This window comes from Amblyraja radiata, chromosome 2 (assembly GCF_010909765.2).
Source record: "Amblyraja radiata isolate CabotCenter1 chromosome 2, sAmbRad1.1.pri, whole genome shotgun sequence".
In the NCBI taxonomy this organism is placed as follows: domain Eukaryota; kingdom Metazoa; phylum Chordata; class Chondrichthyes; order Rajiformes; family Rajidae; genus Amblyraja; species Amblyraja radiata.
In genome coordinates this window covers 25,103,491-25,126,099 of record NC_045957.1, presented here as the reverse complement: position 1 = coordinate 25,126,099, position 22,609 = coordinate 25,103,491, and the positions used below count along the sequence as shown (strand labels likewise).

Below are 22,609 nucleotides of genomic sequence, written 5' to 3'. Positions count from 1 at the left end.
CCTATGTTTACAATGTCACTGCATTGAACTCTGTGTTGGAATTACCTCTGTACCTCGGTTTACTTCTAATTCATTAAACAGCACAAAACTCATCTATGGCAGCAAATACACATTTGTTTTCTTCCTTCTCCAGTTCACATGAAGCATCATTTCACTCTTCATGCATTACCTGAATAGTTTCAACACATTCACTTTATATTACTGTTTGTAACACCTAAATGTACATTAGTTGCAGAATCATCAGAATTAACATATTATTAAAGAAATGTTGTATTGATGGTGCACGGATGTATTGAAGATTAAGAGCAGTGAAAGTCACAAGAAACACATCTCAAATTATTCAACAGAAAGGGCTGTGACATGTCTCCACCTAAACTTAAAATTTGGCAATATAAAAATGATTCCTACCATTCACTTGTAGGAACGCAGTGGTCTGTTGATCCCCTGAGTCACAGGTATATTCTCCCTGATCTTCTGGTTTTAGATTGCGTATAAACAACTGAATACAGGGACCTTCATGTCTTATTTCATACTTATCATTTGAATGAAGTGCCACAGTGCCTTTCCTCCATTCCACTTTGGCACCAGGTTTGGTTATCTCACAGCAGAAAATGGCAACACCATCTTCATCAGCTTCTGTATTCTCAAGTTCTTGCTTAAAAAGCACAGGTAAGACTAAAGAGAAAGAAGTATATCAGCTGTTCATTCTATTCAGTTAAGATCCAAGCTTGACAAAAATCTCTGAAACTGCTAAATGATTAAATACAATTTCATTCATTTCCATTTTAAGTAATAATTTGCAGATTCCTAATGTATATATGAAACCTGGATTGGAAAATATTAAAGGTGTTTAGGGACTCAGGGATTTAATGTAGAAAAGTGACATTGAGGTGAAAGATCACTCATGATCTTATTGACGATAACAGAACAAAAAGACCATTGGCCGATTCTGCTTAGATGTTATGTTCTTACGAACAGTAATTTATATAGAAAAAATGAAAAATAAGCGTGCATCTTGAAAAGCTATTAGTTTCTTTGCAGTAATTAGGCCAAAATATGATAGCTATCCTACCCTTCACATTTAAAAATGCAGTGGTCTGTTGATCCCCCGAATCACAGATATACACTCCTTCGTCTTCTGGTTTGAGATTGCGAATAATCAATTCAATACAGGCACCATTTTGCACCATATCATATTTTTCACTTGGATTAAGTACCACTGATCCTTTTCTCCATTCCACTAGAACATCAGGTTTGGTAAGCTCACAGCAGAGAATGACAGAACTACTTTCTTCAGCTTCTATATTTTGAAGCTCTTGTTTGAAAAGCACAGGCAGAACTAGGAAAAATAGTAATTTAATTTATGAACATACATTAGAATTATGAATACTGACTACAAATTCATGTTCAATCAATCCAACTTAAAATTGAGATCACGTGAAATACAGAGGAATCTAGGTTATCTTGTACATAAATCATAAAGGTTAGCAAGCAGGTGAAGCAAGTAGTTAAGCGGCCTTTTCACGGGGCGATTTGACGCAAGAGTTAACCGGAGTTTAACATCGTGGGAACCTCGTGCGATAACAGTGCGGCATTCGTGGACCACCGTGGACCACCGTAGCGCTAACGGCAGGTCATCGTGTAACTTGGTCACTCGGGAGAAAATTCAAGAAAGTTTGAATTTCTCCAAGAGTGACTTGTACACTTGTGGTTGAGTATTGCAACATTATATGAACGTAGTGGCCAGTGCGATATCCGTAATAACTCTTGCGGGTACCGTGGGAACTCCTGCGAACGGTGAACCCGGAAGCTGGACAGAGGGGACAGAAGGTGAATAAAAATTATCTTATGTGGGATTGAATTTAAAAAATAAATAAAAATAAAGATTTGCATCCGCATATGGACATCAACTTATTCATGAGTTATGTTAATGAGATTCAAGAAAATAACTATAATCTTTAAAAGGGACTTTAAAAGGGACTTTACTGAAAGGTTACGCATTTTTATGGTCCGTGAGAAATTTTTCACATGTACTTCTTTGAGAGATACAGGTCGGAGTCCTCGTGTCCAGGGGTCCGGAACGCTACCAATCAATGTTGTACAGAGACCCGTGTAAGGAGTGAACTGTACATGCTGGTTTAAACCGAAGACAGACACTAAAAGCTGGAGTAACTCAGCGAGTCAAGCAGCATCTCTGGAGAAAAAAAGCTGATGTTTCGGGACGAGACACATCTTCAGACTCAATTCCGATTAGGCTGTCTGAAGAAGGGTTCCGGTGTTGGGGGAGTCCAGAACCAGGGTCCCAGTTTTACAGTCTACCGTGGGAACTCTTTAACTCAGTAAAGTAAAGTAGCCTTTATTGTCATATCAGCGCACAGGCAGCAGTTGACTGTTGCTCTATTCAGTTTCCCAGGGGGTCGGGACGGGACTGGAGTTGGGAGAGAAAGGTGGGGGAGTCGAGGGAGAGGAGGGGGAGACAGATGGGGGTGTCTTCATTTACTGACGGCGGGTGTCTGTCACTGAAACAGGCAGGTGAGATTTCACATCCACCTTGTGTGTGCCTCTCTCTCTCTCTCCCTCCCTCTTACACAGGCTGAGAGACTCTGCCTCTGTGAGTGTACGTCTCTTTCTCCCCCTCTCCCACACACAGTAAGACCGAGGTACTGTGCTCAGGGCCGGTGCTAGGAATTGCGGGGCCCAATTAGAAAACTGATGGCGGGGCCCCTACTCTCAGGGCCGGCCTTAGGGGGTGCGGGGCCCAATTGGGAACAATTTTGGTGAACCCCAGATTCCCAGCCAAGGTGTGTCAGCCCAGTTATTTAGTATATATTATGAAATTGTACACTAGGGTGTGATGGATTCTACACTGTGTGAATCTCTCCCGCTCCCTCCCGTTTCACTGTCAGTAGCTCCGCTGCTTCCAACCTTTACCGTAGCAGCTAATTACCATTAAACTGCATTATGTTATTGGACACAATGCCCTTGGAGACAGCGGCTGATTGGACAGGAGGAGATCTATTTGTGATTGGACGGGAATTTTAAAGCAAGCTGGTTGGTGATTGGATGCAACCCCCTTAGAGACAACGATTGATTGGCCGCCAAACAAAATTGTCAAATCTGTAACAAAAATCGCGGGTCGGTGCGAACTCAGTGGATCTGGTTGTATCTCCAAACTAATCTGGTTGTATCAACCAGACTATCTGGTTGTATCTCCAAACTAATCTGGTTGTATCAACCAGACTATCTGGTTGTATCTCCAAACTAAACAGTATAACATGCAGGTACATTCATTTAAAATTCAGTGATTATTTCACATGATTTCTCACTGTGTAAAGCTCAATATCTGACCAATTTCTGTTTAACACGTTTGGTCTGCCGTGAGCATTTTTCTCTCCCAAAATAGTTCACATCTAGCAAACCGATCAACGAACCAGACAGCAGTTGGACGCAGTCATAGAACCATAGACAATAGGTGCGGGAGTAGACCATTTGGCCCTTCGAGTCTGCACAGCCATTCAATATGATCATGGCTGATCATCCAACTCAGTATCCTGTACCTGCCTTCTCTCCGTACCCCCTGATTCCTTTAGCCACAAGGGCCACATCTAACTCCCTCTTAAATATAGCCAACGAACTGGCCTCAACTACATTCTGTGCCAGAGAATTCCAGAGATTCACCACTCTCTGTGTAAAAAATGTTTTTCTCATCTCAGTCCTAAAAGATTTCCCCTTTATCCTTAAACTGTGACCCCTTGTTCTGGACTTCCCCAACATCGGGAACAATCTTCCTGCATCTAGCCTGTCCAACTCCTTAAGAATTTTGTAAGTTTCTATAAGATCCCCCTCAATCTTCTAAATTTTAGCGAGTGCAAGCCGAGTCTATCCAGTCTTTCTTCATATGAAAGTCCTGACATCCCAGGAATCAGTCTGGTGAACCTTCTCTGTACTCCCTCTATGGCAAGAATGTATTTCCTCATATTAGGAGACCAAAACTGTACGCAATACTCCTGGTGTGGTCTCACCAAGACCCTGTATAACTGCAGTAGAACCTCCCTGCTCCTATACTCAAATCATTTTGCTATGAATGCTAACATACCATTCGCTTTCTTCACTGCCTGCTGCACCTGCATGCCTACTTTCAATGACTGGTGTACCATGACACCCAGGTCTCGTTGCATCTCCCCTTTGCCTAATCGGCCACCATTCAGATAAAAGTCTACTTTCCTGTTTTTGCCACCAAAGTGGGTAACCTCACATTTATCCACATTATACTGCATCTGCCATGCATTTGCCCACTCACCCAGCCTATACAAGTCACCTTGTAGCCTCCTAGTTTAGAGGGGTTTAAACGGTTTAGAGATGTTTAGAGGGCTTCAGATAGGTTTAGAAGTGTTCAGAAGTGTTGTAGAGGGAAATAGGGGGGGGGGGGGGGGGATAGACGGGGTTTAGAGGTGTTCAGAGGGTCCCAGAGGGGTTTAGAGACGTTATAAGCCCCCCGTGAGAAATTGAAGATAGACATAAAGCTGGAGTAACTCAGCAGGACAGGCAGAGCGGCGACTCTGGAGAGAAGACCCTTCTTCAGACTGAATTGAACTCTCGTCGGTGAGAGTACTTGTGATTGTCTGAAGACGGGTCTCGACCAGAAACGCAACCCTCTCCCCAGAGCCCATGCCCGTCCCGCTGAGCCACCTTCAACTTCAGAGCCAAACAAAAAACACAGAGTGCTGGAGGAACTCAGCGGTCAAGGCGGCTGCCTCACCCGCTGGGTTTCTCCAGCATTTTTGTCTACCGCTAAACGTCAATGATTCCGGGAATGCTGAGGAGACAGGGTGATAGAGAGGGAGTGGGAGAGCTAGAGAGAGACGAGATGGTGAGCGGGAGAGAGAGAAGGAGGGAGAGAGAGAGCAAAGCACAGAGAGACACAACGTGGGTCGGTAGGTGAATGACTAACCTGCCCACCAGGAAGAAGCCCCTTCTCGCGGTCCGGGGCCCTCACTCATGATGGTGAGTTTAAAGAAATTCTCAATGTGTCATCGATCTACATTCCTCAGTAAATGTAATTGTGTTTTAAACAAGTATTTATGACGCCGCGTGAATTTTATAAAAAGGAACACGGCGTCATTAATACTCATTCAAAACACAATAACATTTACTGAGGAATGTGGATGGATGCAGATTGATATAACAACTTGTTAACAACTTCATGTTAAGAAGTGCTAACAGTACTAGTTAACAAATCGTTTGTGTCTGATGGCCGTGCAGCGGTTGTTATACATTGTCGTTTAAAAAAAAAATCCGCATGGCGAATTAAAAAATATAATCTTTATTTAACAAGGAGAATTCGTATTTCCGTACGAAATACGGAACATTAGTGCGGGGACTCCATTAGGCGCGGGGCCCAATTGGGGCCAATCGGTCAAATCGGCTTAAAACCGGCCCTGACTGTGCTCAGTCCATCTGTGTCTCCCACATACACAGTAAAATATGTCTCCAAATGAGCCAATTCAACCAAGGGAGGATATATATAGTGTGTGAAAAAAAAAATTACATCATTTGTGTCACGTGTAGTTCACGATGTTCATTCAAGATTTAACGGGAAAGGTCGGGAAACGGACAAGTCACTCGCACAAATAGCAGAAATGCCGAGTACCGTGGGAACTCTTTATCTACTGCCGTTATATCGTGCGAGACTCGTGCTGGACCACGACCTCTTCACTCTGGTGACATCTTGCGTCAACTCGCCCTGTGAAAAGGCCGCTTTACGATAATAAATAGCATATTAGTCTTTATTGCAACGGTTCAAATTTAGGAATCGAGATGTTTCATAACAATTATCTCGGCAATTCTTGGAGTGACCTGTACATTTTTGGTCCTCTTGTCTAATAAAGCATGTACTAGAATTAGAAGTAATCCAGATGAGGTTCACTACACTATTTCTTGTGATAAGGGGGTTGTCTTACCATGAGCAGTTAAAGAAGTTTTAACTGCGGTCTTTAGACTTTAAAAGAATGCAGGTGATTTTATTGAAATAAGTAGGAATCTAAGAGGACAGGATTGGGTAGATGTTGAGATGTTTCCGCCAGTGGGTAAGTCTTGAATATGGGGACATAGTTACAAGGTGCAATTATTTGAAACCGAAATGCTTAGGAATCTCATCTTGCAGAGGATCTTTCCCCAGGGGATCATGGAGGCTAGGACACTGGAACAAATTACAGGAAACCACGTGGGGAACTATAGCCAGTTTAACATTCATTGTTGTCAAGCTGCTAGAGTTAATAATCAAAGAGGAAATAACTCATCATTTAAGAAAGCTGAATTTAATTAAAAACATAGTCAACAAGATTTATTGAAAGGTAAATCATATTTGACAAATTTGTGGCTAAAGATGATGCAAAATCTCCGTCTAGTCCCCAGCAATCTCCTCCCTTGCCTCTTTCAATAACTTGGGATAGATCTCACCGGGTCCTGGTGGCGTACCCACCATAAAGACCATTGTGGCTTGGTTTTTGATCTGACATGCACTGTCAACTATGGGACCTTATATAGACAGGTGTGCCTTTCCAAATCATGTCCAATCAATTTAATTTACCACTGGTGGACTCCAATCAAGTTGTAAAAACATCACAAGGATAATCAATGGAAACAGGATGAACCTAAGCTCAATTTTGAGTGACATAGCAAAGGATTTGAATACTTATGTAAATGTGATTTTTCAGTTATTTCTTTTTAATTACTTTGCAAAAATTTCTAAACACCTGCCTTCATTCTGGGGTATTGTGTATAGATTGATTATCATCAAAAAAAAGAATATAATCAATTTTAAAATAAGGCTGTAACATAATGAAATGTGGAAAAAGTGAAGGGGTATTAATACTTTCCGAATGCACTGTGCATAGCTATCTGAAAACTTACAGAGTTATGACCTCAGTTCCCAAAATGATCTTGAACTGAAACCCTGATTACCTGGCCAGGTTAATTTCCTAATACAAGACCCCTTCCTTGATTAAACTAGCGACATGCTGTTTCAAAGGCCCTTTTTTTAAACATAAATTCTGCTCTGTTTAATCCGCTGTAACTAAGCAGGTCTCAGTCATTATAGGGGAAATAAAATCACTCCCTATTACAATCATATTGCTTTCACACCTTTCTATAATCTGCCTACTTATCTGTACCTCTATCTCTCATGTACTTTTGGAAGCCCTGCAGTATAACATCATCATAGTGATTACACCATTCTTATTCTATTCACATCCATTTTCCCTTACTGCATGAGCCCTCTTGCATGTTGTCTTAAAATAGAGCGGTGGCATTCTTCCTAATTATTAGCGCAACTCCCTCAATTTTTTACATCCCTCTCTCTCTCTCGTCAGAAGCATCTGAACCCTAGATTTGAGCTGTGGCTCACCTGGAAGGGTTTTCACCTCTCACCCTACATGGGAAACAGCAAGGGGCAGCATAATAATGCAGCTAATAGAGCCAATGACCACAGCACCAGAAACTCAGGTTCAATCCTGACCATGGATGTTCCCTGTGCAGAAACTGCACATTCTCCCTGTAATTTCATGGGTTTCCCCTGGATGCGTTGGTTTCTTCTCACATCCAAAAGATTTACAAATTGGTAGACTAATTGGCCACTGTAAATTGCCTATAGTGTGCAGATGAGTGGCAAAGGTGATAGTTGATGAAAATGTGGGGATTATAAAATACTGGATTAAAATAGAATTAGTGTAATTGATGGTTTGATGGATGGCGCAGACTCGGCAGGTCAAATGGCACAATTTCTCACAGACAGATGTTTTCTCACAGATAATGTATGCTAACATATTTTGAATGAAGCATTTTGAAGGATGATCTGCTCTTGAAATGACTGATGAAAAACAAAAATTGATCTAAATGTTTCTTTACATACCCTTTACTTTTAATGAAGCCATGGTCTGTAGATCTTTAGAATTACAGGTATATTCACCAGCATCTTCTAGACTCAGGTTATGAATAAACAACTTAATGCTTTGTCCTTCTTGTTTTAATGTGTACTTATTACTTCCATGAAGTACAACTGATCCTTTTCTCCATTCTACTGAAGCATTAAGTTTATTAACTTCACAGTGCAGAATAGCAGTACTATTCTCTTCAGCTTCTTCATTCTGAAGTTGTTGGTTAAAAACCACAGGTATAGCTAAAAAGAAAAATCACATTAAATCCTGATGACATGGTACAGGAAAATTATAACCACAATAATCAAAATAAATTAATTTATTTTCCATCAAAAATTATCTATTGTCAATGACACATTTCCTTTAACATCCCGACATATTATAGTATGCTGGTCATGTCTAGATTCACTTACATAGCACAGGTTCCTCCCCAAGTTACAGGGGTTCCATTGCCGACAACTGTTCATAACACATGCCACGTTGCAAATGGGGCTGCAAACCAAGCTCCCACAGCAGAAGATGCCAACAGAGGTAGATCGTCCAATAATGAAACATTTTAAATTTTGCTTTGGGAGTTTTAATAATAAGCCTATCTCGGGTTAATATGGACATTATTTTAAAATATTATACCGTGGACGAGGTTTTAAATACGGTTTAACATATTTAACCGTAAATATTTTAAAAAGACACTGCTGGTGTTCCAGATAGGATTCACAAAATGGATGACAAAATGCTAACTAGAATGTGTATTCTTCCTGGGTTTGATGTGGCAAAATTCCACATAGTATTCAGAATTGTCACCTGCAGCGCCACAACAGCCAGTAAATTCATGTCAGGCATTTGTTAAATAGGGAGGACCTGTAATAAAGATCTTCATTTCTGCTGCAGTTAATTATGAGAATCTAATTAAACAGCATTTTCAACACTGACATATGTAATATTTACTCAATCAAGATAATACCCCAAATTGGGAATCAAGTAGTGTAGTTAATAAACAAATTGTAGGAGGATATTAATAAATCTGCAAAATGAGAGTTTAGTTAAGCAACTTAATATCAACAGAGTTAGTAGGAAGAATAAAGTAGTTACATACGTCTTGAAAGATCTTTTTATATATGATGCACAGGATCCAAAATTTAAATTAGTTAATTTAAATGTAAAGAAGCTTTTAATAGGTTCAATCACATTTGGACCTCCAAGAGAAATTCTGATCTTCGGGGGTCATAAATATCACTAGAGACAGTTACCAGCAAATCCAATAAGATGTTCAGAAAAAACCTTTCTACTTAGACACTGCCTAGCCCATGGAATTTGCAACCACAACGAGCAGTTGAGGCAAACGTCACAGGTACATTTTTGTTGAAGCATATGAGAAAGGGATGTATTGATGGAGTTTGATGAAGAAGAGTATGAAAAAGGTATTAAAAAGACCTATTTAACTAAACGTGTGGCTCTGAGAGGTAAATATTTTGTAAATGAGGTCAAAAGATACCAGAATCCTGCTGCACATTATTTAATTGTATATAAGAATCCACTATAATTGGCACCTGTGGAGATACTCTGGCTGATCTAAAATGAATGGTTTGAAGAGTATAACCAAAACAGGGAGGACAGAAGGGAATTCCATGGGACCGCATGATCAGTCTGATTATCATAGTTACAGATCCTGCTGTCTGCCACAAGGGAAAGCCATTGCCGAGGACATCCTCAGCCACCACTCTCAGTAACCTCAGTGCAGCACTGAATCAGTGTAGACACCAGCAGACCTCAGTGTGGAAGCAAACAGGTCATGATCTACATACACTGTGTGACAACTTGAAGAAAAATGCAGGAATCAGCACTAACCGGATGGACTGCTCAAAAATTCAGGTCCTCCTTACATTTGCTTTATGTTGTCATGTGAACCATAATCCTAACCAAAGGGGCTACAGCCCATGAGACAATCTCAGTTAAGAAAAGTGTCAAACGAGGTGGTGTCTTTGCGCTGACATTTTTTCTCATCTCTGTAATTCTGCTTCACACCGTCAATAAATTTCCTGCATGAGTGGAACTAATGATAAACTAATGAAGCAAACATTCTATTCCAAATTCCATCAAATGAAATTACCAAGCAGACTGAGGAAAAGGTTTAAGGATGTGCGTAAAACCTTCACAAAAATGAAACATCCCCACTGACTCCTGAGAATCCCGGGCCCACAACAACTCAAAGTAGGAAATTTGGGCAACTACATGTCCATGCACTAGGTGCACACAAAGGCAGAGCTTAACTGGTGGAAGGAACATACCACCTCACAAACCAACCAACTGCTTGCCGCATGTGCTGCCTTTTGCCCCATATGTGGAAACATCTGCTGCTTCTACACTAGCCTCAAATGCCACTTCAATACCACAGAATCAGAGTGAAAGCAAGTTATGAATAGGAAGGAACTGTAGATGCTGGTTGATACCAAAGATAGGCAAAGTGCTGGAGTAACTCAGCAGGTCAGGCAGCATATGTGAAGTAGATGAATGGGTGACGTTTCGGGTCGGAACCCTTCCTCAGACTCAGAGAAAGCAAGTTATCTTTGATTCTGGGATATTGCCGAAGAATATGAGCATCTTAGTGCTTTGAACAGTACTCTTGGCTAGTGGCTGAATAAAAATGTCTTTTAAACATACTGACCCTGACAAGAAATGTTTGACGAAGGTTCCTGACCCGTAATGTCACCCATCCATGTTCTCTATAGGTGCTGCTTGACCTGCTGAGTTACTCCAGCACTTTGTGTCTTTTTTTATAAACTAGCATTGTAGATCCTTGTTTCTCTTCTAAAGTTTTAAAACACCGAAAATTCTACTGCACATTTCCCGATATTTGTGATTTCTGTATCAGGCACAAATGTAATGCCATTTCCTGTGCAATTCTCCTTTGGAATAATGCTGGAAAATTTAGCGTACAGTGTACCTGTAATGAATTGGTCATTCCCAGGGTAACTAGATTGCTCTAACCCTCCAATACCCCATCTTTTTTCTTCAGGCCTAAATAAATTACAGAGATGGTTAGTCCTCTCTCCCAGTTATTCCCCCATTTCTCCAGGCCCCAGTAAGATTTACCACAGTTGGCTCTCTCTCTCTCCAACCTGAATTGGTCCTTGTCCCAAGTGACATATGCTCTTTAATATATTCTGAGAACAAAGTGTTATACCAAATGAATTATACAATGGTCGAATGGTAAATACTGTGGGGCACCATATTTGTTGATTTGGATAAAATTGTTGCAAAATAATAATTATAAAGACAAATGTAAGAAATAATATTTGAAGATAGGAAATGAATTTGACACAAATTATTTTCTAATGATGCCTTGGAATAGTAAAACAAATGAGCATATGATGAAGGGTGTTCAACCAAACTATGTCTCTCTTCCCACAGATGTACCTTGAGCTGCTTAGTATTTCCAGCATTTTCTGTTTTTAATTTAGATTTTGAGCATCTGTAAATTTTTTCAGCTTTCATTTATTTGGGGTATATAACTTTAACACTCTGGCCACTGGTATTGTACATTGTGCTGCTTAACTAAAACTACAATGATTGATGCTCACAAATAACCCAGTGAAAGTTTTAATATTTTTTTTGTGAAACAATTTTGCTTCTTTAGGGCCCTCCAAAAAACCCCTCTAGCTTATGTCTGGCCCCACTCAGCTCCATCCAGGATCTGCATCACAGCTACAAATTAGACTCAGACATGGCCCAATGACCGATTTGAAATGACCACTTTTATACCTTATTTAGGCATTATAGAATCATAGAATGTCATTCCTCACTTAAAAAATCCCAACCAATTCAAGGCGAAAATCTCAAGGTGACAAAGAATATTACAATAACAAAAATTGTAAGAATTATAATTCAGACTTGGAAGTTGAAATGTGAAACGTCAACACTAATTCTGAAAATGAAATTAAGATATTTTAACATAAAATTCAGACTGATCATAAAGTGCATTATTTTCCCAGCACTGCAAATTGTGAGGAGGATGAGTAATCAATTCAGCAAATAAATGTTAATACTTAAATGTGAATTGAGCATCAGGTTGTTATTAGGGGGAGCTAGCAAACGTAAACGTAGTTAATGGTGAAAATGTGAGAGGATGCAATTACAATTGAAAATGAACGATGTGCTTTTGTCCTACCCTTCACTGTTAAAGAGGCTGTGGTTTGTTGATCTCCAGAATAACAGGTATAGTCACCACCATCTTCAGGCTTTACGCTATCAATAAGCAAGTTAACACTAGATCCTTCTTGTTTCATTTCATACTTTTCACTCGGATGAAGTACCAAAGATCCCTTTCTCCATTTTACAGGTGCATCAGGATTATTAACCTCACAGTGAAGAGTGGCAGTGCCACCCTCTTCAACTTCCTCATCCTTAAGTTCTTGTTTGAAAAGTAATGGCAGTGCTATGAAATGGTAAATTTTATTATAACATTAATTAGTCAACATTAAGTCTTATTTCTGATTTCCACACATAATTTCAGTATAACCTGTGAGAATAATTTTGTATGTGAGAGCAGCAACAATTAGATTTTTTGTTCTCAATTGTTCTTGCCCCAATACCCTCCAAAATAAATCTGTAAGAAACACTATCTGTAAAGCTATTTTTACGCATTGGAAATGTCCTACAGCTGCCCATAATGTATCACTCTGCTTTCATGTCCTATAATTCTTTCATTCCATCGAAAATGTTCCATGCTTAGCCTAACATCACCCCGAGTTAAACTAATAGAACATATACTGTACCCAGTTGCTAATGTATGCCACAAAGCATTTTATTATTATTACTCCTTTTATGGGAGAATCTGCATCAGGTTGGATTTCTGTAAATTTGGTCATCTGTACCCCGGGAAGTCACTATGAATTATGAATAAAAATAATTGAATAAGGATAAAAAGATGCAGAGGAGGGAAAGCATGTGTGACACCTACCACAGAGAGCAAACAATACAGGGTACTGAGGAAAAAAGAAGGAAATTATGAAAGACTCCAGAACCAGTGGGTGAGAATATTCAGATTTTTTTTTTTTAGATTCGTTTATTGTCATTCAGACCTTTCGGTCTGAACGAAATTTTGTTTCCCTGCAGTCATACATATAATTTAAAAAATGACAAAAACACACAATCAACACAAATGTGTCCTGAATGTTACGTTGTATATCAAATCTGTAGGGTTTTGGACAACGCAGAGGGGAGTGGATATATGGAACAAGCTGCAGAGGAGGTAGGTGAGACGGGTATTATGACAACTTTTAAAAGACATTTGGACAAGTACATGAATAATAACGGTTTACAGGAATATGGGCTAAAAACGGGCAGGTGAACTCGTGTGGATGGGGCATCTTGTTTGGCATAGGCAAGTTGGACTGAAGAGCCTGTTTCTATGCTGTACGACTCTATGACTGGCACAAAGTTAAAATCAAAACACAGATTCTACAAATGAACTTAAAGGGGATAAATTCTAACTTTAAGAATGTTCAGGTTACTAATCTTTATATTACTTCCAAAGTCACGTTTTATGTCAACTGTTATAAAGGAAATCCAGATTACCAATAAGATTATTATGCAAATGATTGCCCAAGTATTATTTGTGATAATGCAACAGCGACTAAACTGCATATTGAAGAAAAATCCAGACAACAGCTACTAATGAACATCAGGTGATTTTATCAGGAATAATTCAATGAAAATCAGCAGCTGTTTAAGATTCTCTTGAAGATGCAAATTAATTTATCAATATTAAGTAATAATTGTTGTCCTACCATTCACTTTTAAGGAGGCCATAGTCTGTTGATCCCCAGAATCACAGATGTATTCACCAATATCTTCTAATTTTAGGTTATGTATGTGCAACTGAAGGCAAGAACCTTTCTGTACCATTTCATATTTGTCACTTGGATGAATTACCAAAGATCCCTTTCTCCATTGCACTGATCCATTAGGTTTAGTAATCTCACAACATAAAATAGCAGTGCTATCCTCTTCAGCTTCTTCATTCTGAAGCACTTGGTTGAAAAGTACAGGAAGTGCTAAGGGAGATGGTGATTTTTGTTTATGACTTTTGACCAAATGTAAATTAATCAACATGTAAAGCAATTCATGACAAACATTGAAACTTAAAAAAAATAATAATAATAATTAATGTAAGTATTGTTTACTTGATATACCTAGCCAACAAATGATTCCCTCGAGTCTCGAGATAATGACATTTGAGTACAATGACAATAATATATTTGCCGTTGTTATAGTTTTCTGTTCTCCAGTATCAGTTTTTAATGGCATATTATCATGTAGATGACTCTTAACATCATTTTCATTTCCCCAGTATCAATGTTATGAATGTCCCATTATGCTCACTGCTCACAACATAACAACCAGATATTTTGAAACTTACTCAATCGTTGCCTTATCGGCAAACAACTATTCTAGTTTACAGACCAGAAACAATACTGATGGGACTAAGATATAAAATGAGAATGAAGCCTCACCTTAGATGAGAAATCTAGACCACAAGGACTGTAACTTGGATAAATGACAGGTTGAGTTTTCCCAGAATTTTAGAAATACCAGCTCATGAGAAAATGTTCACAACCAAAAGCAATATGAATTCATTATAAGCAATGATTTTTATCCTACCTTTAACTTTTAAGAATGCTGTAGTTTGCTGGTCCCCTGAATCACAGGAATATTCACCAGCATCCTCTAGCTTTAGGCTGCGAATTAACAGCTCAACATAGAGATCCTTTTGTTTTATTTCATACTTTTTACATGGATGAAGCAGCAGAGATCCTCTCCTCCATTTTACTGGAGCATCAGGTTTACTAATCAGGCAGTGAAGAGTAGCAGTACTATCCTCTTCAGCTTCCACATTCTGAAGCTCCTCTTTGAAAAGTACGGGTAGTACTAAAAGAAAACAAAGTTCGAAATTCATCGTGATACAGTTGATTCAACATCCAATCAAACAAGTAGCTCACTGAAAGCAAGGAGTGGTTCCTTACATTTGTGGAGCCATGCGCTGGAAAGCATGCACATTTGACTTTTTTCAACACAACGTGTTCTTTGCTGATCCTATCATGCCAGCAAATATGCTCACCTAAAGCTTTTTCTTGGACTTCCCTGTCTAATTCTCTTTTCTAGTCTATCTGGGGACCCATCACTTTATATATTGTATCTTTCATAAAATAATGACTCCTTTTAGCACTGATTATATTAGTGCTCTCATTCCTGAGAACTCATTCTGAACACTCAAAAAGAGTCAAATGCAGCTCAGCATAAGAGGCAGCTGATTTTCCACGTTTCCACATCCCGCAAGATGTGACACAGGGCATCGATTTGATGTCTGCAGCTAACTAGCTACATTCAAACAATGAATGTTTCAAGTCTCTCATCAGAGGTTCTGGGCTAACAGCACAGCCACTATGCAGATTCCTCTCAAGCTTCACGAGGAAAATTAACAACTCCCTCCATGTGCTTAAATTATTTCAAACTTATGAATCATACCTCAGCACACATATAGCTTTTCCTTCATGGACAATAAATATTACTGAAATTATTTATTTCACAAATTCACATATCAAACCTAAGAATGTAATTTTAGTGAGCAACGGTTGGTATCTTACCCGTCACTTTCAAAGAAGCACTCGTCTCTTGATCCTTTGTAAGACAGGTATATTTTCCAGCATCTTCAAGTTTTAAGTTATGAATAAGTAACTCAACACAGGAACCCTTTTGTTTTATTTCATATTTCTCGTTTAAATGAAGTGCCACAGATCCTTTCTTCCATTCCACATGGGCATTCAGTTTAGTGATCTCACAGTGCAGAACAGCAGTAGAACCCTCTTCAGCCTCCATGTTCTGAAGCTCTTGTTTGAAAAGCACGGGAAGGGCTAGGAAAGAGGAATTTAATTCATGAAATTAGTACTTTGTTTTCAAATGGACATTTGAAACTTCAAAAAACCTTAGTAGGAAAATCAACGTTTTAAGAAGAAATTTAATTTCAGGATTCTGCAAACATTTGTAAATATTGCACCTTCAGTTGTGGACTGAAACAGTTAAATTAGATTACCTTCATTTCAACTAATAAACTCTTTCTTTCTTTCTTGAAAGTTGATCATTTCTATAATTTTAAGCTCGTCTGATCACATACCATTCAACATCTGAAATGGCAACTCGCAGGCAGCATTTCAAAATTCATGAAATTGCAGTCATAGTCATAGAATGATAGTGTGTTGAAACAGGCCTTTCTGCCCAACTTGCCCACACCGGCCAACAATGTCCCAGCTATACTAGTCCCACTTGCATACGCTTGGTTCATATCCCTCCAAACATGTCCTATCCATGTTCCTGTCTAACTGTTTCTTAAATGATGGGATAGTCCCAGCCTCAACTACCTCTTCTGGCAGCTTGTTCCATACACCCACCACCCTTTGTGTGAAAAAGTTATCCCTTGAATTCCTATTAAATCTTTTCCCCTTCACCTTGAACCTATGTCCTCAGGTGCTCAATTCCCCTACTCTGGGCAAGAGACTGTGCATCTACCAGATCTAATCCTCTCACGATTTTGTACACCTCTATAAGATCCCCCCCATCCTCCTGCGCTCCATGGAAAAGAGACCCAGCCTACTTAATCTCTACTCAACAATGTACCTTGGTGACTGCCAATCACCCCCCCACCCCCCCCACCCCACCCCCCGGACACTCCTCCCACAGGAAAAACACTATGTCTGTATACATGTAAAAAGATTTATTTATTGAAATCATATTCTATGTCGCTCTTCCAGGGAGATACTAACTGCATTTCGTTGTCTCTGTACTGTACACTGACAATGACAATTAAAGTTGAATCTGAATCTGAATCTGAATCATCAGCACACTTGCTAATCTTGCCCTGTATGTTCTCATCCAAATCCAACCTTCTCCCAAAAGTTCACTAAATGCTGTATTTATACTCAAAGTCACTCTATGAGCATTTAGAGTATAAAATATATGTATATTGTAACCTAATGTCTCATTCTGGACAAAAGTCAAAATTTGGCCATCCAATGGGCCAGAACTTGCTGGGACCAGCACACCTAGCTGTGAATCTGCATATTTAATCTTTGCCCAGTTTTACATGGTTTAGAAACGGCAACACAATACATTGAGTTGAGATGAATGGCTGCAATGGGAAAAGTTTAGATATGGGCTCGTGCAAATATATTTCCCTCACTGTTTTAATTTGGCACGGTCTCAAATGAGTGATTAGTGTAAAAGGTGAGACTCCATGGGATACTGGATGAATTAGATCCAAAATTGTCTTTATAATAGGAAGCAGAGGGCAATGGTAGAGGATCATTTTTGTCATTTTAAGCCTGTGACCCTGTACTGCAGGGGCTGCAGCTATGATCCCTATGAATTGTATTATGCACTACGTTTTAATATGAACGTAGGAGACATGGCTGGTAAGGTTGCAGATGGCATCAAAACTGTGCTGCAAGTCAGTTTGAAGAGGAACAGGTTTAGTCTGCAGGATGATATTGATGAGTGGCAAAGTAAAATCAGATATTATTTAATCTTGATCAGTGTGAGCAGATGCATTTTTGAAGGATTAGTAAGTAGGACATTCACAATGAATAGTAAGCTCCTAGGGATTGGTGAACAAGGATCTCCAAGGGTCGTAGTACAAACAGCTCAGGTGGTAAAGACGGCGTATGGGATACTTGCCTTCATTGGCTGGGGCACAGAACACAAGAGAAAGAAAGTTATGGGATAGCTTAATAAAATATTGGTCAGCTGGAGTATTATGAGCAGTTCTGTTTACTGCACTTGAAGAAGGACGTGATTAACACAGGAGAGGGTGAAAAAGACATCCGTCAGATGTTTCACGTGTGGAACATTTCATTAGGAATAGAGACTGGATGGGCATATTTGTGGTCAGTAACTTTAACTTCCCCAATATTGACTGGAACATGATTAAAGTCACAGGCTTACAGTGCATTCAGAAAGTATTCAGACCCCTTCACTTTGTCCATATTTTGTTTTGTTACAGCCTTATTTTAAAATGATTCATTATTTTTTTCATCAATCTACACACAACACCCAATAATAAAAAAGCGAAAACAGGTGTTTAAAATTTTTTGCAAAGTAATTAAAAATAACTGAAATATCACATTTACATAAGTATTCAGACCCTTTGTTGAGGCACCTTTGGCAGCGATTACAGCCTCAAGGCTTGAGTATGACGCTAAAAGCTTGGCATGCCTGTATTTGAGTAATTTCTCCCATTCTTATCTGCAGATCCTCTCAAGCTCTGTCAAGTTGGACGGGGAGCGTCGATGCACAGCTATTTTCAAGTCCCTCAAGAAATGTTCGATCGGGTTCAAGTACGGGCTCTGGCTGGGCCACTCAAAGACATTCACAGACATTAAAGGGGATAAATTCTAACTTTAAGAAAGTTCAGGTTACTAATCTTTATATTACTTCCAATGTCACGTTTTATGTCAACTGTTATAAAGGAAATCCAGATTACCAATGAGATTATTATGCAAATGATTGCCCAAGTATTATTTGTGATAATGCAACAGCGGCTAAATTGCAGTATTGAAGAAAAATCCAGACAACAAACAGCTACTAAAGAACATCAGGTGATTTTATCAGGAATAATTCAATGAAAATCAGCAGCTGTTTAAGATTCTCTTGAAGATGCAAATTAATCAATATTAAGTAATAATTGTTGTCCTACCATTCACTTTTAAGGAGGCCATAGTCTGTTGATCCCCAGAATCACAGATGTATTCACCAATATCTTCTAATTTTAGGTTATGTATGTGCAACTCAAGGCAAGAACCTTTCTGTACCATTTCATATTTGTCACATGGATGAATTACCAAAGATCCCTTTCTCCATTGCACTGATCCATTAGGTTTAGTAATCTCACAACATAAAATAGCAGTGCTATCCTCTTCAGCTTCTTCATTCTGAAGCACTTGGTTGAAAAGTACAGGAAGAGCTAAGGGAGATGGTGATTTTTGTTTATGACTTTTGACCAAATGTAAATTAATCAACATTTAAAGCAATTCATGACAAACATTGAAACTTAAAAAAAAAAAAAAATGAATTCATGTAAGTATTGTTTACTTGATATACCTAGCCAACAAATGATTCCCTCGAGTCTCAAGATAATAATGACATTTGAGTACAATGACAATAATATATTTGCCGTTGTTATAGTTTTCTGTGCTCCAGTATCAGTTTTTAATGACATATTATCATGTAGATGATTCTTAATATCATTTTCATTTCCCCAGTATCAATGTTATGAATGTCCCATTATGCTCACTGCTCACAACATAACAACCAGATATTTTGAAACTTACTCAATCGTTGCCTTATCGGCAAACAACTATTCTAGTTTACAGACCAGAAACAATACTGATGGGACTAAGATATTAAATGAGAATGAAGCCTCACCTTAGATGAGAAATCTAGACCACAAGGACTGTAACTTGGATAAATGACAGGTTGAGTTTTCCCAGAATTTTAGAAATACCAGCTCATGAGAAAATGTTCACAACCAAAAGCAATATGAATTCATTATAAGCAATGATTTTTATCCTACCTTTAACTTTTAAGAATGCTGTAGTTTGCTGGTCCCCTGAATCACAGGAATATTCACCAGCATCCTCTAGCTTTAGGCTGCGAATTAACAGCTCAACATAGAGATCCTTTTGTTTTATTTCATACTTTTTACATGGATGAAGCAGCAGAGATCCTCTCCTCCATTTTACTGGAGCATCAGGTTTACTAATCAGGCAGTGAAGAGTAGCAGTACTATCCTCTTCAGCTTCCACATTCTGAAGCTCCTCTTTGAAAAGTACGGGTAGTACTAAAAGAAAACAAAGTTCGAAATTCATAGTGATACAGTTGATTCAACATCCAATCAAACAAGTAGCTCACTGAAAGCAAGGAGTGGTTCCTTACATTTGTGGAGCCATGCGCTGGAAAGCATGCAAATTTGACTTTTTTCAACACAACGTGTTCTTTGCTGATCCTATCATGCCAGCAAATATGCTCACCTAAAGCTTTTTCTTGGACTTCCCTGTCTAATTCTCTTTTCTAGTCTATCTGGGGACCCATCGCTTTATATATTGTATCTTTCATAAAATAATGACTCCTTTTAGCACTGATTATATTAGTGCTCTCATTCCTGAGAACTCATTCTGAACACTCAAAAAGAGTCAAATGCAGCTCAGCATAAGAGGCAGCTGATTTTCCACGTTTCCACATCCCGCAAGATGTGACACAGGGCATCGATTTGATGTCTGCAGCTAACTAGCTACATTCAAACAATGAATGTTTCAAGTCTCTCATCAGAGGTTCTGGGCTAACAGCACAGCCACTATGCAGATTCCTCTCAAGCTTCACGAGGAAAATTAACAACTCCCTCCATGTGCTTAAATTATTTCAAACTTATGAATCATACCTCAGCACACATATAGCTTTTCCTTCATGGACAATAAATATTACTGAAATTATTTATTTCACAAATTCACATATCAAACCTAAGAATGTAATTTTAGTGAGCAACGGTTGGTATCTTACCCGTCACTTTCAAAGAAGCACTCGTCTCTTGATCCTTTGTAAGACAGGTATATTTTCCAGCATCTTCAAGTTTTAAGTTATGAATAAGTAACTCAACACAAGAACCCTTTTGTTTTATTTCATATTTCTCGTTTAAATGAAGTGCCACAGATCCTTTCTTCCATTCCACATGGGCATTCAGTTTAGTGATCTCACAGTGCAGAACAGCAGTAGAACCCTCTTCAGCCTCCATGTTCTGAAGCTCTTGTTTGAAAAGCACGGGAAGGGCTAGGAAAGAGGAATTTAATTCATGAAATTAGTACTTTGTTTTCAAATGGACATTTGAAACTTCAAAAAACCTTAGTAGGAAAATCAACGTTTTAAGAAGAAATTTAATTTCAGGATTCTGCAATCATTTGTAAATATTGCACCTTCAGTTGTGGACTGGAACAGTTAAATTAGATTACCTTCATTTCAACTAATAAACTCTTTCTTTCTTTCTTGAAAGTTGATAATTTCTATAATTTTAAGCTCGTCTGATCACATACCATTCAACATCTGAAATGGCAACTCGCAGGCAGCATTTCAAAATTCATGAAATTGCAGTCATAGTCATAGAATGATAGTGTGTTGAAACAGGCCTTCCTGCCCAACTTGCCCACACCGGCCAACAATGTCCCAGCTATACTAGTCCCACTTGCATACGCTTGGTACATATCCCTCCAAACATGTCCTATCCATGTACCTGTTTAACTGTTTCTTAAATGATGGGATAGTCCCAGCCTCAACTACCTCTTCTGGCAGCTTGTTCCATGCACCCACCACCCTTTGTGTGAAAACGCTATCCCTTGAATTCCTATTAAATCTTTTCCCCTTCACCTTGAACCTATGTCCTCAGGTGCTCAATTCTCCTACTCTGGGCAAGAGACTCTGTGCATCTACCAGATCTAATCCTCTCACGATTTTGTACACCTCTATAAGATCCCCCCCATCCTCCTGCGCTCCATGGAAAAGAGACCCAGCCTACTTAATCTCTCCCTATAGCTCACACCCTCTAGTCCTGGCAACATCCTCGGAAATATTTTCTGAACCCTTTCAAGCTTGACAATATCTTTCCTATACCATGGTGCCCAGAACTGAACACAATATGCTAGATGCAGTCTCACCAACGTCTTATACGACTGCAACATGACCTCCCATCTTCTATACTCAATACTATGACTGATGAAGGCTAAAGTGTCAAGTCTTTTTGACCACCTTATCTACCTGCGACTCGACCTTCAAGGAACCATGCACCTGTACTCCTAAAAAAATGAATTCATGTAAGTATTGTTTACTTGATTTACCTAGCCAACAAATGATTCCCTCGAGTCTCAAGATAATAATGACATTTGAGTACAATGACAATAATATATTTGCCGTTGTTATAGTTTTCTGTGCTCCAGTATCAGTTTTTAATGGCATATTATCATGTAGATGACTCTTAACATAATATTCATTTCCCCAGTATCAATGTTATGAATGTCCCATTATGCTCACTGCTCACAACATAACAACCAGATATTTTGAAACTTACTCAATCGTTGCCTTATCGGCAAACAACTATTCTAGTTTACAGACCAGAAACAATACTGATGGGACTAAGATATTAAATGAGAATGAAGCCTCACCTTAGATGAGAAATCTAGACCACAAGGACTGTAACTTGGATAAATGACAGGTTGAGTTTTCCCAGAATTTTAGAAATACCAGCTCATGAGAAAATGTTCACAACCAAAAGCAATATGAATTCATTATAAGCAATGATTTTTATCCTACCTTTAACTTTTAAGAATGCTGTAGTTTGCTGGTCCCCTGAATCACAGGAATATTCACCAGCATCCTCTAGCTTTAGGCTGCGAATTAACAGCTCAACATAGAGATCCTTTTGTTTTATTTCATACTTTTTACATGGATGAAGCAGCAGAGATCCTCTCCTCCATTTTACTGGAGCATCAGGTTTACTAATCAGGCAGTGAAGAGTAGCAGTACTATCCTCTTCAGCTTCCACATTCTGAAGCTCCTCTTTGAAAAGTACGGGTAGTACTAAAAGA

At 38.9% G+C, this 22,609-nt stretch overlaps 1 protein-coding gene across 4 annotated transcripts in view; it reads right to left on the bottom strand.

The window, feature by feature from the left end:
• Positions 1-22,609, bottom strand: part of obscn (obscurin, cytoskeletal calmodulin and titin-interacting RhoGEF) — a 435,173-nt gene that overhangs the window by 214,590 nt on the left and 197,974 nt on the right. The window contains exons 49-58 of one of the 4 annotated variants that reach the window (XM_033043588.1): positions 22,335-22,601; positions 20,538-20,804; positions 19,555-19,821; positions 15,578-15,844; positions 14,595-14,861; positions 13,721-13,987; positions 12,100-12,366; positions 7,910-8,176; positions 1,073-1,339; positions 409-675 (exon numbers count right to left, since the gene is read on the bottom strand). In XM_033043588.1, coding sequence (XP_032899479.1) covers positions 409-675; positions 1,073-1,339; positions 7,910-8,176; positions 12,100-12,366; positions 13,721-13,987; positions 14,595-14,861; positions 15,578-15,844; positions 19,555-19,821; positions 20,538-20,804; positions 22,335-22,601 — 2,670 coding nt within the window. The remainder of the gene's footprint in view (positions 1-408; positions 676-1,072; positions 1,340-7,909; positions 8,177-12,099; positions 12,367-13,720; positions 13,988-14,594; positions 14,862-15,577; positions 15,845-19,554; positions 19,822-20,537; positions 20,805-22,334; positions 22,602-22,609) is intronic. The other 3 variants (XM_033043597.1, XM_033043606.1, XM_033043615.1) reach the window with 3 other exon arrangements.